This window comes from Gopherus evgoodei, chromosome 16 (assembly GCF_007399415.2).
Source record: "Gopherus evgoodei ecotype Sinaloan lineage chromosome 16, rGopEvg1_v1.p, whole genome shotgun sequence".
Lineage (NCBI taxonomy): Eukaryota > Metazoa > Chordata > Testudines > Testudinidae > Gopherus > Gopherus evgoodei.
Genome location: NC_044337.1, coordinates 23,405,167 through 23,419,699, shown reverse-complemented (window position 1 = coordinate 23,419,699; position 14,533 = coordinate 23,405,167). Strand labels below are relative to the sequence as shown.

The 14,533-nt window shown below is 36.3% G+C and overlaps 1 protein-coding gene across 7 annotated transcripts in view; it reads left to right on the top strand.

Annotated features, from left to right (window-relative positions):
* DENND1A (DENN domain containing 1A) overlaps positions 1-14,533 on the top strand; it is a 363,245-nt gene that overhangs the window by 65,072 nt on the left and 283,640 nt on the right. For 5 of the 7 annotated variants that reach the window (XM_030535509.1, XM_030535510.1, XM_030535511.1 and 2 more), the window contains exon 3: positions 13,407-13,450. In XM_030535509.1, coding sequence (XP_030391369.1) covers positions 13,407-13,450 — 44 coding nt within the window. Of the gene's footprint in view, positions 1-13,406; positions 13,451-14,533 lie in introns of those variants that run through there. The other 2 variants (XM_030535513.1, XM_030535514.1) reach the window with 2 other exon arrangements.

The window sequence follows — 14,533 nt, the reverse complement described above, 5'->3', positions numbered from 1 at the left end:
TTTAGTTCTCTCTCTAAATTTTAAGCTGAAGAGTATAACAGCTTGTCTTTACCTGGCCTGAAATTACCAACCAGCCTAATGTCGAGCCATTGGGAGCCCCTCTTTGCCATTAAGTTAAACTAAGCTGTTTCATTCTCACTTGTCTACAAAGATAATGTTGATTCTGCTTGGAAGTCCTCATCTTCCAGATTCTGTTCACAAGGCTATCAGTATGCTTTAGCAGGGTCCCCGGTTGGAAGGTCAGGTTCTGCTGGTAGAAGCAGTGAAGATTCTCAATTGGGATTTACACTTGGCAGAATGTTTTATTGCTGGCTGGTAAGCTAGTTCATCTGCTGGAAAATTTACTTGAGGATCTAGCTTTGTACTCAAAAGCCTTTGACATATTGAGGGTGAGTGGCAACCTTTTGTTGAACCTCTTTAGCTGCAGAAAGACATCATCTTTTGCAGTCACTATGTGAGAAGGAGGAAGTTACTGACAATACTGTCTTCATTCAATAAGCTTTTTTCACTGGCTTTGGTTTCTCAGAGCAATCAGGGGAGATAAGAAATGAGAGTATGAGTGTTCTTAGTTACCTTGTGATAGCCTTGAATGATTGATGGACCTTCTCCAGATAGTCTTCAATTGAAAGCAAGCTTCCCACCAATGCAGACAATCTTCAGTGCTCTTTCTTCTTCATCTTTGTCTTCGAATACCTGCAAAGATAAAAAAAAATGACAGTCTGTGCCAGGACCAGACAAAGTGTTCTCCACTCCACGAATAAGACTATTGAATGCTTTTGCAATTTTTGTTCTGAAAGTTCTCGTATAAAAGAACTAATAGTTTCCTATAACATCATGCCTTCTCCGACTCTCTTTTCTATTGACAAAGGCCTGTACTTGCTTAAAGAGAATCTGTTGTAATTTAACAGCTTTTGGAAACATTATTAAAAAAAAGTAACGTCTGCAAAAATGATCAAACCTGGGTTCTTTTTGCCTTTATAATTTTAGTTGTAAATCAGAAGTATGTTAGATTCAGAATCTAAATAAGAGCATCATGAATGGGTAGTATGTAGTTTGGTGTCATCCTTAAAGTGGAATTGTTTTTGTGAATGCAACAAAGTGAAATAACTTAGTACCACATGATGATAAAGGTCAGACTAATGGCCTCTCTCTTTCTCAGTATGTACTTTCAATGTGGAAGTAAATTCCTATTCCATTTTGTTTGAGACCAGTTCTTGTGTATTATTAAAATTCTGTAATTATGGCAAATATCATCGATTTCAATTTAGTTGAGAGCCAGGACATATGATGCATGTCTTAATGTTTGTCAGTGACTTGAAAACCATTGCATACTTATGAATGACAGTGTGTAGAAAAAGTGAGAGACAGATATGTATGCACTCTCCCCAATGAAAGAAAAGCAAACTTGATTTGCTACACTTCATAATTTTCATAACTATAACCCAAGTATTTTAATTTAACAATAATATTGGAGTATTTTGATTTTTTTTTTAAATATTGTCTAAGAACTTGCTGTTTTATCTTAATTTGGGTTTCACTAGTTGAGCATTGGAAATGCCTTGGGTTCAGAGTAGGTGGTATAATTTTGATGGTGGTTGAAATGGGAAGTTATACTTATATACTGCTAAAAGAAGAAGTTAAAATATTGTTGGTTTGGCTCTGTGCCTCTAGGGTGTGTGTGTGTGTGTGTGTGTGTGTGCGTGCGTGTGCACACGTATGTGAGAGAGAGACAGACTACTTCATCAAATTGAAAGGAACAATAGCTTTACCTATTCTGGCAATATGTAATAGCTTATTTTTTAAGATATCATAGTATGTAAATGGCATAGCTGTGAATTGATGTGACAAGTAGGGTTGCAAGTTTTAGTTGGACATATTCCTGGAGGTTCCATCACATGACACAATCTTTAATAAAAGATTGATTTTTAATTCCTGGAGATTCCAGGGCAATCCTGGAGGGTTGGCAACCCTAGTGATAAGTCATACCCAAACAAGTAATGACAAGTGTCATTGTATGTATATACTGTTTATACAAAAAAAAAATATAAAACTGATGTAAATGTGTTTCTGTTTTAAAAAGTCTATTGAAATTTAGCTTGAAGGCATAATGCAAAATATAGTACTGTGTTTTTGATGACATATATAATAGAACTGTTACCTCTCTTGTCAATTTTGGCACTATGCCTGGTCATACTAACTAATATAAATGGTTTTTAGTTTGGAAAAACATGGTCCATATCTTGAAACCATATATAATTTCAAGTAAAAAGTCATGAAGAGGATGCAATTTCAATCAAATTACTTATTTAGCAAAATAGATTTTAAGCTCAAAATTAAACTTGAAAACTAAAAGAATCTTGCTTTTCTGTTAATATGCAATAGGAATAAAACCTATGATCAGCAATTGCTTGAAAAGCTACTGAAATTGTATGTGCCTACTATTGAACGCTTCCTTTAAATTTCATTTTTTCCTTCCTCCCTTTTCCTCAAGCAGGTTTTTTTCCTGTTCACTGTTGATACAACGTCTGTTCTCAGTCGTTCCCACTTCTTGATCATTTTAGTTGAGTCTTTATGTAACTCTATTTTGGATATAAATTATAAACTTTATATGCTGCTTATATATTAAATACAATGGATATGAACTCACAGGGCAAACCTTTTAAACATTTTCTGAAGAAAAAATCACAATCCCTCGACCGCTAGATTTTATTGCATTAATGTCAATGGTCTCATTATTTGTACAACAGCTGATGTATTAAGTACTTGTTGATTCACTTAATTGGTAACTGTACTACATTCATAACAGCTGAAAACAATAGGTCAGTGTCTAGTATTTATGCATAAATAGTCACATAAATGCAGATTTTGTCTGAAGGATAGAATGTTAGTTTGAAAAGTAATCTGTTACATGAATGCTTCCATTGCTTGCTACTCTCAGGTGGGTTATGCTTTCACATATTGAATCTTGCTATAAGTGCTTACAATAGGTGTTGATAGTAGCAATCAGCATAAGTTTAGTGGTTTGATGCTCTGAAATGACCAGTATTATGAAGCTGTATTTATCATTTTTAAATATTGATAAATGCTATAGTCATGTTGTTAGCACAGTATTTTGTTTAGGTTTTTAAGCTATCTATTACATTTCCTGGATGCCTTGTATAGTGTAAAGAGCTATTAAATAAATGCTTTTTGGCGTTTATGAATTTCCAGCTTGAAAACAAATGTTATTTGTGGCAGATAATTTCTGTCTGAGTTTGTTTTTTGTTTTGTATTGTTTTTTTCTGGTTGACTTTTGTATATGTTCCGCTGCCCCTCCCCCCACGTTATCTATATTTAAGCAATTTAGGGGCAGGTAGAAGTGTTCATCTTTACTGATTAGAGCACGCTGAGGAGTTGGCAGATTTCGAAAGAAGTTTAAATACCTTGTTTATTATGCTACAGTAAGTACTGTCGTATGTGATGTGTCTCAAAATGTAACTTGCTACACTCTGAAATGAGATCTTGTTTTATCTTGGAGGGCCAAAAGCATGTTAGTAACTAATTTCTTTCAGATCTTTGTAGTTGCAAAAATCAGTATTTGACTAAATAAGGTAGTACAAATCTACCTTAGTTATTTGTCACTGAAACAGATTAAAATAACTTGTTTTTTATTAGAGTAATCACAGTTCAGTGTGATTTTTTTTGTCCGATTAAACTGTAGAAAGATGTGTCCATTGTGCATCGCTTGCTGGTGGTTTCTCTGCAGCTTGAGGTCTTCAAACCAATTTTGAGGATTTCAATAACTCGGTCCTGGGGTAGGGGTTGTTATAAAATTGGATGGGTGGGGTTCTGTGGCCTGCCTTGTGCAGGAGGTCAGACTAGATGATCATATTGGTCCCTTCTGACCTATGAGTCTATGAATATGTACATAGAGAGTAATGTTTCTTGTTTTTTATAATTTGCACAGCCGTTTAAAAAAAAAATTTAAGAAGCCTTGTCTTTTGAAATAGTTAAACTTGCTTCTTAAAAACCACAGCTCTTCACTTGATTGTCATACTCAAGTGTGGAAATGGTTCAGGAATAGCTGAGAGTAAAAGAAACATAGTGGACCGATATGCCATTGTAGCATATTCCCATCCTGTCAGCTGGAAAATTAAATCAGGTTACAGCATGGATTAACATTTGGCTTGTGGGGAGGGGAAGGTAGTGTCTTAAACTCCATGAAATTGAACAATGAGATTATATAGTTTACAGCTAATTTCAAAGTCCTGCTTTTGGCTTTTTGTTTAACAAGTTTTTGTAAGGGAGGGTAGTAATTGTATTCAATGATTGTCTTGAACTGTCCCCTATTTACTAAGATATTAAATATTTGTCTGAAATGGTGTTAAGTACATCATATAGTGTCTCATATCATATTCATAGTTAACAGAGCAATATTATGTGTTCCTTTGGGGAAAAAATCTAATTTAATAAAACATGCTAGTAATTTAAAACCCTTGTAATATAATATGGAAACACTGTTTTCTGCTATACATTTGTATTGACTCAAATACGTATAGGATGAAAAGCTAGAGTACTATTCAGATAATACAGGGAAGTTAGTTGTATCAGTTCTTCATTGAGAACAGACAATTTTTTACTTCATGTAAAAATATTTTTTATAATTGGTCATCACTTGCGGTGACAGACACTTATTACATATTGTAATATGTGTTTCAGCTCTATGGGGAGGGATTATTATATCTACCTATATTCTTTGAGTGAAAGAGCAGTACAAATTAAATAGTAGTAAAGAAATCTTATATTTATTTTCAAGGCATGTGATCTACGTGTTTGTTTTTTCTCATTTTTGCGTATTAAGTCCATTGCAATTCTTTCCCATCAGTTCTTCCCTGGAATGGGCTTTCTATGCAAATAATAGTTTATAGCAGGGCACTATGTTTTGATCTGGTAGCAGCTGCTTTTTGTGATGTAAACTGCATCCCCTGGCAAGAGGAGTGAGGTGGGGACACACCACTTTTGTAATTCGCTTTCGGAAAATACTCTTGTCTGAATTTACCAGGCAATTCATATTTTACGGTGTGGGGGAAATATTTAAATGTCAAATATAAATTCTAGAAAATAGAACCACCTTTGTTTCATTTTACTCAATGCAACTTTCTTAGTTGAAGTCTCTTATCTTTTCTGTTGGTACACAGACATGCATTTTGGAATAGTATCATTCGTATACTTTCCTATTCAGAATTGTGTTACTCCTTAACAACTGGTAGCACTACTTTTTAACCTTACAGATTATTAATATTCCTGAGAAACTTTCAGATTTTTATCTTTATTTAAACATTCCCAGGGATAAGTAGATACAATCTTTAATTACCTGTAACTTTTTTATTTTATCTTACTTAGTTTAAAAAAAACACAACATAACTAGTTCATAAATTTGTCTCAGCTATAAAAATTCGTCATTACTTCTTTACAGTTGTAAATAACATTCTGGGAAACATTTGCTTTTTAAAAAAAAGCCCAGTAAGTATTGAGACTTTTTTTTTTTCCTATTGTAAACTTTGTGTACCATAATTTATGTTTAAGCTCTATTCAAGGAACTTTAAGCCTAAGGCAGATTTCAGCTTTTTGGATTCTGTGTAAAACAATTTTATTGTGTCTCTCCCATAAATAATGGCTAAACTCTCTAACTGTACTTTCTATTAATTAAAACTACCCTGGGTTTCCCCAGTTGATCTTACAGGTGTGAAGTATGATGAAGATGTGGTTTCGACCTGTAGAATAGATATAGGAAAGAGGAAAGCTGTGGTACTTGTTTTATTTTCAACTCTGCATTGGAACTGTGACAATATTGATCACTTTCTGCACAATTTTAATCTTTGTCCATCTGACTATGCTGTGTACTTGAAACTTTGTCCATATGTATGTTTTGTTACTTTACTATTGATCTGAATGTGATCAGTTTTAAAAAACGTATTTCCTTATCCTATCAGCCTATTTCATTGACATCTGTGAAAATTTGTGTTCATGAACATTCCTAGAATTCCAGGCCTACCGAAGTTGTTAGTTGTTTTGGTACCTCTCTGAGGATGAATTTTTTTTCCATGCCCTTTTAAGCTCCCTTCATTGGCACAGGCCCAATCATTTGGTGCAAGTAAATTTATAGGTGACTGGCACACTGAAAATCTTCAGACCCATGATTTGCCATAACTACATTGTGGGCTAGATAAAAGGCTTTCAGGATCTCTACTCTCCCATGCTTCTGCTAGTAAATTCATTCCACCCGCCCTAATTGAAGGCAGGTTTTTAGATTGCAGTGGTCCCTTCCTGAGCAGGGTTAGAACTGAGAAATGTTAGAATTCCTAATTGAATTGATGCTCACTTGGAAGCATTGAGTAGGAGTGATTACCATATATTGAATTGGGAAGGCTTTTTTTTCCTTGCCTGTAATCACAGTGGAGAAAAGCACAGCCAATTTTCTTTATTTATTGGTAATTGCCCAAGACAAATAGCCAGTAGGCCGTGTGTTCTAAGTTTCGTGTTAGCCTAACTTTATATACATAGAGGTAATTTTCATATATTTGCTTGATCAGATGTACTTGATACCACTGCTGGTAATAGACCTCAGTGGTGAATGTATATCTGAGGAATCCCGCATTGGTGTGTGTACCTGGTTCCCTATTTGCCGTTATGGGTACTGTGTCCGTGGTGGATTGGGCCTTGCGTGTGTCAGTAGACATCCTGGGCCTGTTGTGATCCTATAGAGAAAGTTGGCATGCTGGATAATGTTTTCACTTTGCTTTGCAAGAATTAGTTTGTAATAAGTCCTTAATGTTGTAAGTTCATATACATAGAATCCAGAAAGGGTTAATCTGCACTTACATACTTCATGTGTTTAGTGTCCAAGATAAGATTTAAAAAAAAAGCAATAGTGTATTATCACTGTAGTTCAGTAAATCCATAGTGTGGTAAATAGATTCCTGCAGAATTATATATATTTACCCATCCTGAAATCAAATGCTAGTTTGCGAAAGAAGGATTAGTAGTAACACAGAATAAAAGAGACAGTAAGTAAGTGTTATGAAGTGGCATTTCCATAGGATCACTGTATCTAAGTTAGGCTGTGTTAGTTCTGGAGTTACATGGTGTCAGGGTGCATTTTACCAAGACGCACAGGGATTTATTTTTATACAGATGAAATAAATGTTGATGATGGGCACTGCTCCTAAATCCTCTGACCTTGTGGCTGATGGACCTATTAACATGTATGTAGTGCTTTCTCTGTCCCAGTGATTCTCAACTTATTACGCATTGTGGGCTGCATATGCAGCCCACAATGTGTTACCTGGGTCGCCGGGGCTGAGTTGGAGGGCAGTGGCAGCCCGGCCCCTGACCAGCTGCCTGCCACGGACGCCCGCCATGAATCTGCTGCAAACCACAGAGCCCGTGGGGCTGGCCGGCTGCCCCTGATCCCAGACTCCCACTGCGTGGCTGCCTGGGACCCTGGAGCTTGCGAGGTCGGGCGGTTACCCCAGGCTCCTAACCCCATGGGACTGTTCTGGACCTCCTAACCCATGGGACCAGCCAGTAGCCCCACCCCCACTGCTCTGGGTAGCAAGGCAGCCTGGACCCCTCCATGCCAGGCAGCTGGGAAGCTGGTGGACCCCGGCACACAGGCCAGCCTTTAGCACACAGCTGAGCTGGGCCGCAGCTGTGTGCTAATTGGGCTGCATGTGGGCCATGGGTTGAGAACTGCTGTTCTATCCGTAAGTAGCTTTCTGGTCATAACACCATAGTATGTGCACATATAATACAGTCTTTTAATCTCTGTACATTGTTGAAGTTTCTTTCAAATGGTGATGGAAGTATAGTGAAGAAAAGAATTGAAGTAGAAATATAATGCGATGTACTCTTTTCCAAATAAAGATATAGGATGAATAATAAAATGTTCCCAGACCATTTAAAACTCAGAGCAATGGAGCTGACGTAATGTAATACATGGAGTACTTGTAAAAACATACAGACACGCAAGTGAATTGCTGCCAGACAAAGAATATAGAGGTACAGTAGTTTGCTTAACTGCTGGTTGCCAGGTTCTGTACATGTGCCAAGCTGGTGCTGTTAAGAAGTGTGTTCTGCAAAGCAGATTGTATACAGAACTTTATATTTCAGCATCTTTATTAACAAGCTTCTTGATGACCTTGGGTTTGAGCCTGCAAGGTGCTTAGCACCTCCTCCTAGATATTTAGTGTCCTTGGTTCCCACTGAAACCAATGGTCTGACAATGTTCTGCAGGATCAGTCCTATTATCAGCAGTATGATTCATAAGAGTTGTTGTCAACTGTATAAAATAAGTTGTATTTACATGAAAACCTAAGTAAAATTTGTTTAATTATAGGTAACTGGCTGTATGAGCCTTTATTTAGGCTGTCAAAACTTCTAGTAGTTTATAGACATTTCATGAGCTCATTTTAGCAGAGCACGTAGAACTTAATGACTTTTGTGATCTAAAATATAGTAATATAACCTGTGAATGCAGTTTATGCACTATGGGTGAAATTCACACATGCCCTCCCTCTTCCTCTCCCCTCACTCTGCTCCCCAACCCCCCCCCATCCTGTGTAGGAAATAGATTGAGTGATGGATCCCTCCTCAAACTGGGAAGAGTGGTGTGGGGGCAGCATAACCTCTCATAGGTTGCAATTCCAGCCAATGAGATGAAACATTATAGTTTTTATGAGGTTTCTAGGCCACCAAATCTTAATGCGGATATACTAGCCCTCTATTGGGTCGCTGCCAAACAACCATATCTTCTGCTCTAGCCTATTTGGTGCAGTGTTGTTGTTGCTGTGTTGGCTTGCTTTGTCTCTCTAAAAACCAGCCTGTTAAGGTCTGACACAAAGTCCCCTGCTGGAATGCAGAGAGTACAGAGATGCCTTTGCACTCCTAACCACGTTGAGGGCTTAAATGATGCAGAGAGCCTTGTAGTGAATAGTTCTCTGCATTTACCTCCTATAACTTTAAAGAGCTAGGTAAATTTTTTTATCCTAAATTATGGAAAATAAAAAACAAAAAATGTCTTGGATAAATAGAAGATGAAAAATTATAATAATCATAAGTTAGAGAATAGGATATTTAACAAAAGATTGCTGAGTGTACTTTAATGTTCTGCTTTCCTGACGTTTTAAAAAATCGAGCCCAGGTTATGTTGGTGAAGCTGCTTAAATTATGGATTTTGGTAATTACGCTTCACTGCCAATGTTTTCGTAACTTTCGCACATTTTATTACTTACCTTATTGAATATACAATACACAATTTGCAGAGATTCTTGAGTAGTTACCAGAGAGTACATGTATCCAAGTGTTTGTTATGCTGGATAGTTTAAAACAAATCAAATCAAAGGTAACCTTTACACTGGATTACACTTACTTGCTTTTTTTCTAATCTTTATATTATCCGTAAAGACTAAATCCCTAATATACGTAAATATTACTGTAAAATCCCAGTGCTGTTGATCTCCATAGGTCAACATTATGTGTCTGGGACTATGTGTCCATTAGGAGTGCTTTGCCAGTACAGGTATATGGGTGTATTTTACCTGCAAACATCTTCTATTTTGGATGACTCTTATACCACCAAAACTCTGCTCATTCCAACCAACCCAAATGAAATAAGCGATACTCACATAATTACATTTTTGCTGATATAACTGTATCTTCAATTAGGGGTTTGGATGCCATATATGTATCACTCAGGGACCACACTGTCTTCAGATCTCTGATTGACGTAGCTATACTGGCAGAAGTTTATAGTGTAGAAATAGCCCTATTATTATGGCAATCAATAACTTTTCTCTTTTATAAAGATGCACAATTAAACACTGTAATCTGTTTTGGTTAGTTCACATTATAGTTCCCTTACGTGGCTTTATTGGCCAGCAGGCAGTACTCTTGCATCTATCAGGTGATTATCTTCTGAGAAAAGAACACAATTTATATGCATCAATTTCAGTGTCGGCTGGCACACTGTTTCAAGAAGGCAAAATCTGTGTGGTGTTAAAATCTGTCAGGTCTGCAACAAGAAATGGCTGCCCCTGGTTCCATCAGGGTACTAGAGTTCTGCAGTGCAAAGAATGTAGTGAGAGCAAGGATTTTAAGTACATGCAGCTATTCAAATTCTATCCTGGCTTTCTCTGAGTGGTGGTGAACAATTTTGCCAAACCCTATTTAGCTTGTAGCCCGATCAAAAGACACACAGACTTGAACAGGCACGTTTAAAAAATGTAGCTCTGCTCTTGGTCTGTTCTACTCAGAATGTTGTTCAGTTCCCCCCTCGCCCAATTTGGTGCATGTGTGGAACAGAGAACTGTTTAAAAATCAGTATTTTAGAGAGCAAAGACTATTTCATCTAGAGCTAATAAACACTGTCTGTGGTCTCCAATCACATGTACTTTGTCATGGCCCGGGACTATTTCTGGATGTGGAACTCCATAAAATGTAGGCTGCCTTTTCTGCAAACATGCCTCCACTTATACCCCGACTACTTCTGGGAGGGAAAATAAGATTGTTTACAGGGAGGGAAATGTATAGGTTTTTGTAAAAGTCAAATATCAGAATAAAGACTTAAAGCCTATGCAGTTCCACAGACAAAGTTAAGATACTTTATAAAATCCCTTGGCTGGTGTTTCTGGAGTATTGATCTTTGGTTGTCTTTCGTCATTTTTAAAGTAAACCTCTAAGATATCAAAGCACTAGCAGAAACCATTAAAATCTTATTTGCTCCATGACAGGTGCCTTAGGTGAAAGTTGCTAGCAGATCTTGGCCTATAATAGCAACATGTTTGCTGATATATAAAGTAATTCAGTTTGTTGGCAGGATGGTTTTTGATGCAGAATTGCTTCCCAAGGTATCTGTAAACATGTGGAATGTGAAATCTCTTGAACAATGAGTATGTGCTTAGTTGAGACCTTTGCACCAGTAAGTTGCTTAAGTAGAGGATCTCATCCAAGAAGTAAGAAATATGTATGAATTTTGATAAATATTATTGGAATCTTGGGTTGGCTAGTAATTTTTTAACTATTTTAGTGGAGAATGTGGCTTGGAATTTCCAAGAGACTCAGCTAAAGAGCAGATAACTTTTACTATGTGACCATTAAAGGAAGTGTGGAATAGAAATTGTACATGACATGAGGGTTTTCGGTGAAATGTTGCTGGTTATAAAGTTTGATCCACCTTGATAGTGGAAAGGTCTTCTGTGTACATGGCAGAACCCGTTGGTCCCTAATTTTAAATCAGGGTCATAAACCATGTGTTATATGAATATATTCCTTTTTATCTTTTGGTGATTTTAACCGTCTCAGGAAACATGAAGGCCAAAAAATATTTATTTTGATAAATGTGTCTGCAAGGTTTGTACATATCCCCAGACAAACCGGGGCAAGGCAAAAAATTAAATATGCTCAACAGGGAATTTTCTCAAATTGGGAACAAGATGGCATGTTTTACTTGAAAATTGTTGTTTAAATGAGAATACTAGTCCCCTATTATCCCTTCATCCAATTTTATGAGGTGTCTAATTCCCTGGGTTCCAAATTAGGCTCCCCTCCCCATCAGCGCATTTCTAGAAGCTCCTGAAAGTTTATCTTTAAATGTAAATGACGTAGTTCCTTTTTATGATATTTAAAATAGCATATCCATCATAATAGTCTGCTTGATTCTGGTTGTCACATCTACAGCCTACTAATAAATAGTGTGCTCACATTTGTGAGGTGTGGAGATGTTGTGTTCTATACAGCATACTGAAAACGTGTGTGTGTGTGTGTGTGTGTGATCACATGTGAGTGACATTATTCACAGGTATTCAAAGGATTAGACACTTAAAATACTTTATATCAATCAATATATGGACATGAGAACTTCCCCTCAAAACTGAAGACATATTAGAACCTGAAATCTTCTGTTATTTTTAAATTAATTGTTTATTTTATTTTTGTATTTCACATTGATTATATTTGTACTTGTGTTCTTCTTGCCTATAAAGGTTTGAAAATTTAAAAATCAGAGTGAAGTATTAAAATTACCTAAACTTCTAACCATGCAGAAAATTTAACATAAGAAGTTGTTGTTAACTTGTCCTTAAAATATCCATACTGTGTATTTTAATTACTTTAGTAAAAGCGAATCTACCTTTGTGAAAATTTTGCATCTGTTAGCAATTGAACAGCCAATCAACTAATGCATTAGTAAAACAAACTTTGCCAGTGAGAAATCTAGGGTGGGGACCAATTTTAAAAATAAAAGTATATGGTGTATATGTTATAAAATGATTCTCTTCCCCACAAGCCCTAGCTCCAGTGCAGTATAACAATAATTGAGCAGTAAAGATTGTTTACAAATCCTTACTCCCTACATAATGATCAAAACTTGTGGAAACATTTTATAAAAAGTCAAGCATCTGGTAACAATGTATTCAACATGCTAAGCTTCAAACAATTGAAAATGATCACAATTGCACACAAATGTTAGAAAATATACAGGATACTTGTAACTTCTTCGAATGAATAACTGATTTTTTCTGGGTCTGATATTTTAGACACTGAACAGTATCTAATTTTATCTATTAATTTTTATAATTAAAGACTGCACTGATAATATAGAACTTGGCAGTCTTAGAAATACTCCTTAGAGAAACAGATGGCCTTGAAAGAGTACTGTTTCAAATAGGCTGTCGTATAAATTATTTGTCTAGATTTTTTTGTTTTTTCTCAACAAGTCTAATTGTATTAAATAGAACATAACTTCATATTAGGTTGCATTACCATATTTTTTTATACTGACAAACCTTTGTCTTGATGTGTACTATCGTGAAACGTTTAAAATTTGTTTTCCAATGAGCAGAGATGTTCACGGCTACTTTAATTAGTTCTTTCAAATTGTTGATAAATATTGTTATACATTTGCAAAGGAGCGTGCTGTCTCTCCCACTATGTAGTTGAGTCAGCCTTGAAAGAACTGTGATCTGGTCCCACTTAAAACTGTTTGTTTCCTATCGAGGTTTATCAACCCAGTGTCTGTAGTTGGCTAAATGAGGTATCTGATTAAAAATAAAAAGTCAAAGCACATTTGGAAACTCTTTTCTGGCAACAGATGTAGATGGCAATTTGCAGCTAGTAAGATTTTTGCATTAGGTAACAGCCTAAAGTTAACAGTAGCATTGAGTCATTTTATTTCTTTTTGTCTTTCTCAAAGAGGGTAAAGGAAGAGCCTTGAAGAGTCCTTCCTTGCTCTTATCAACATTGCAGCCTCAGCTGCCCTCCTTGGATCCCCTGCCAGGGTTGCTATCATCTTCTGATCAAATATTAATGTGTGATTCTCTGCTTGCTCACTAATCCAAAGCCAATTAATATTATCTGTCAATTATTTACAGATCCTGAGGTGCGGAGGAAATTCCCGGAGGACTACAGTGACCAGGTTTGGAATGCGTAATTAATTTTTTACATGACAAAATTTATTTCAGGGTTGTTCAACATATTATTGCTGTTCTTTTTACTGAGAGAGATAAATGCATTTTTAGAAGGAAAGAGAAACCATAATTAGGAGCTGAGGATAAAAAAAAACATGTTTGGAACTGGAACTGAAAATATTGTTAGAAGAATTTTGGATCTCAGTGAGATCCTTTTACAGTCTAATCTTTACAAGCAAACAGGAGAGCAGGGAAGAAAATTAATTAATACATTTCAGTTTTTGCCTGGAGGTACCATAGTCTGCAGTTCATTTGGCAATCTTCATCTCATTGTCTGAAAGTTTATAACTTTATTTAACTGGGTACCTGGCACTACAGTACATTTTTTAAATATTTCCCTGATAATGTAGAGTCTTTAAGTCTGTTTCATAGTGATGGTATAAAAATGTGAATGTGCATATAGAATGCATGGGAATTATGCATTTAGCATTTAAACAGAGTGAATGGGAATCCTTCCTAGGACTTGTTAGCTGAGGTTATAGTTGTAATAACTGAATGCTACCCCAGATTTTGTTGGCAACTTCTGTATTTTACTATATCTCATTAGGAAGGGATTTAGGGGAGGAGGGATTATTTTTGTGGTGTTCATGAATGGCACTGAAGTTAATGCTCTGTTGCTGTTTGCCTAACTAACCCTGTTTGTCAGACTGCTTAAGGCAGCCATTACAGCTTGGTCTGGACTAAAACTTAGTCTCTTGTATCTCAAATTCTTTTTTAATTCTTGAAAAGTGCCAGTCAACATTGTGGTGCTATAAATGTGGCCTAAATCAGTGTCTGCTTTTAAATTATGGGGTGTAGGGTTATTTGTTTCAAATCTTTTTAACCTTTTAAAGTGCTCAGTGTCATGCAGTATGGAATTTTGCCGGGATTAATCTATGGTGGCTGAGCAAGTTTACCGTAATTATTAGACAAGATAGCTCTTAGGGGCAGGGACAGTGTCTTTAGTGTGTGTTTGTACACCAGTTAGTACAATGGGACCCCTATTCAGCATCCTCAGTAACTGCTTCTCAGGAGTTTTTAATAATAGCCCT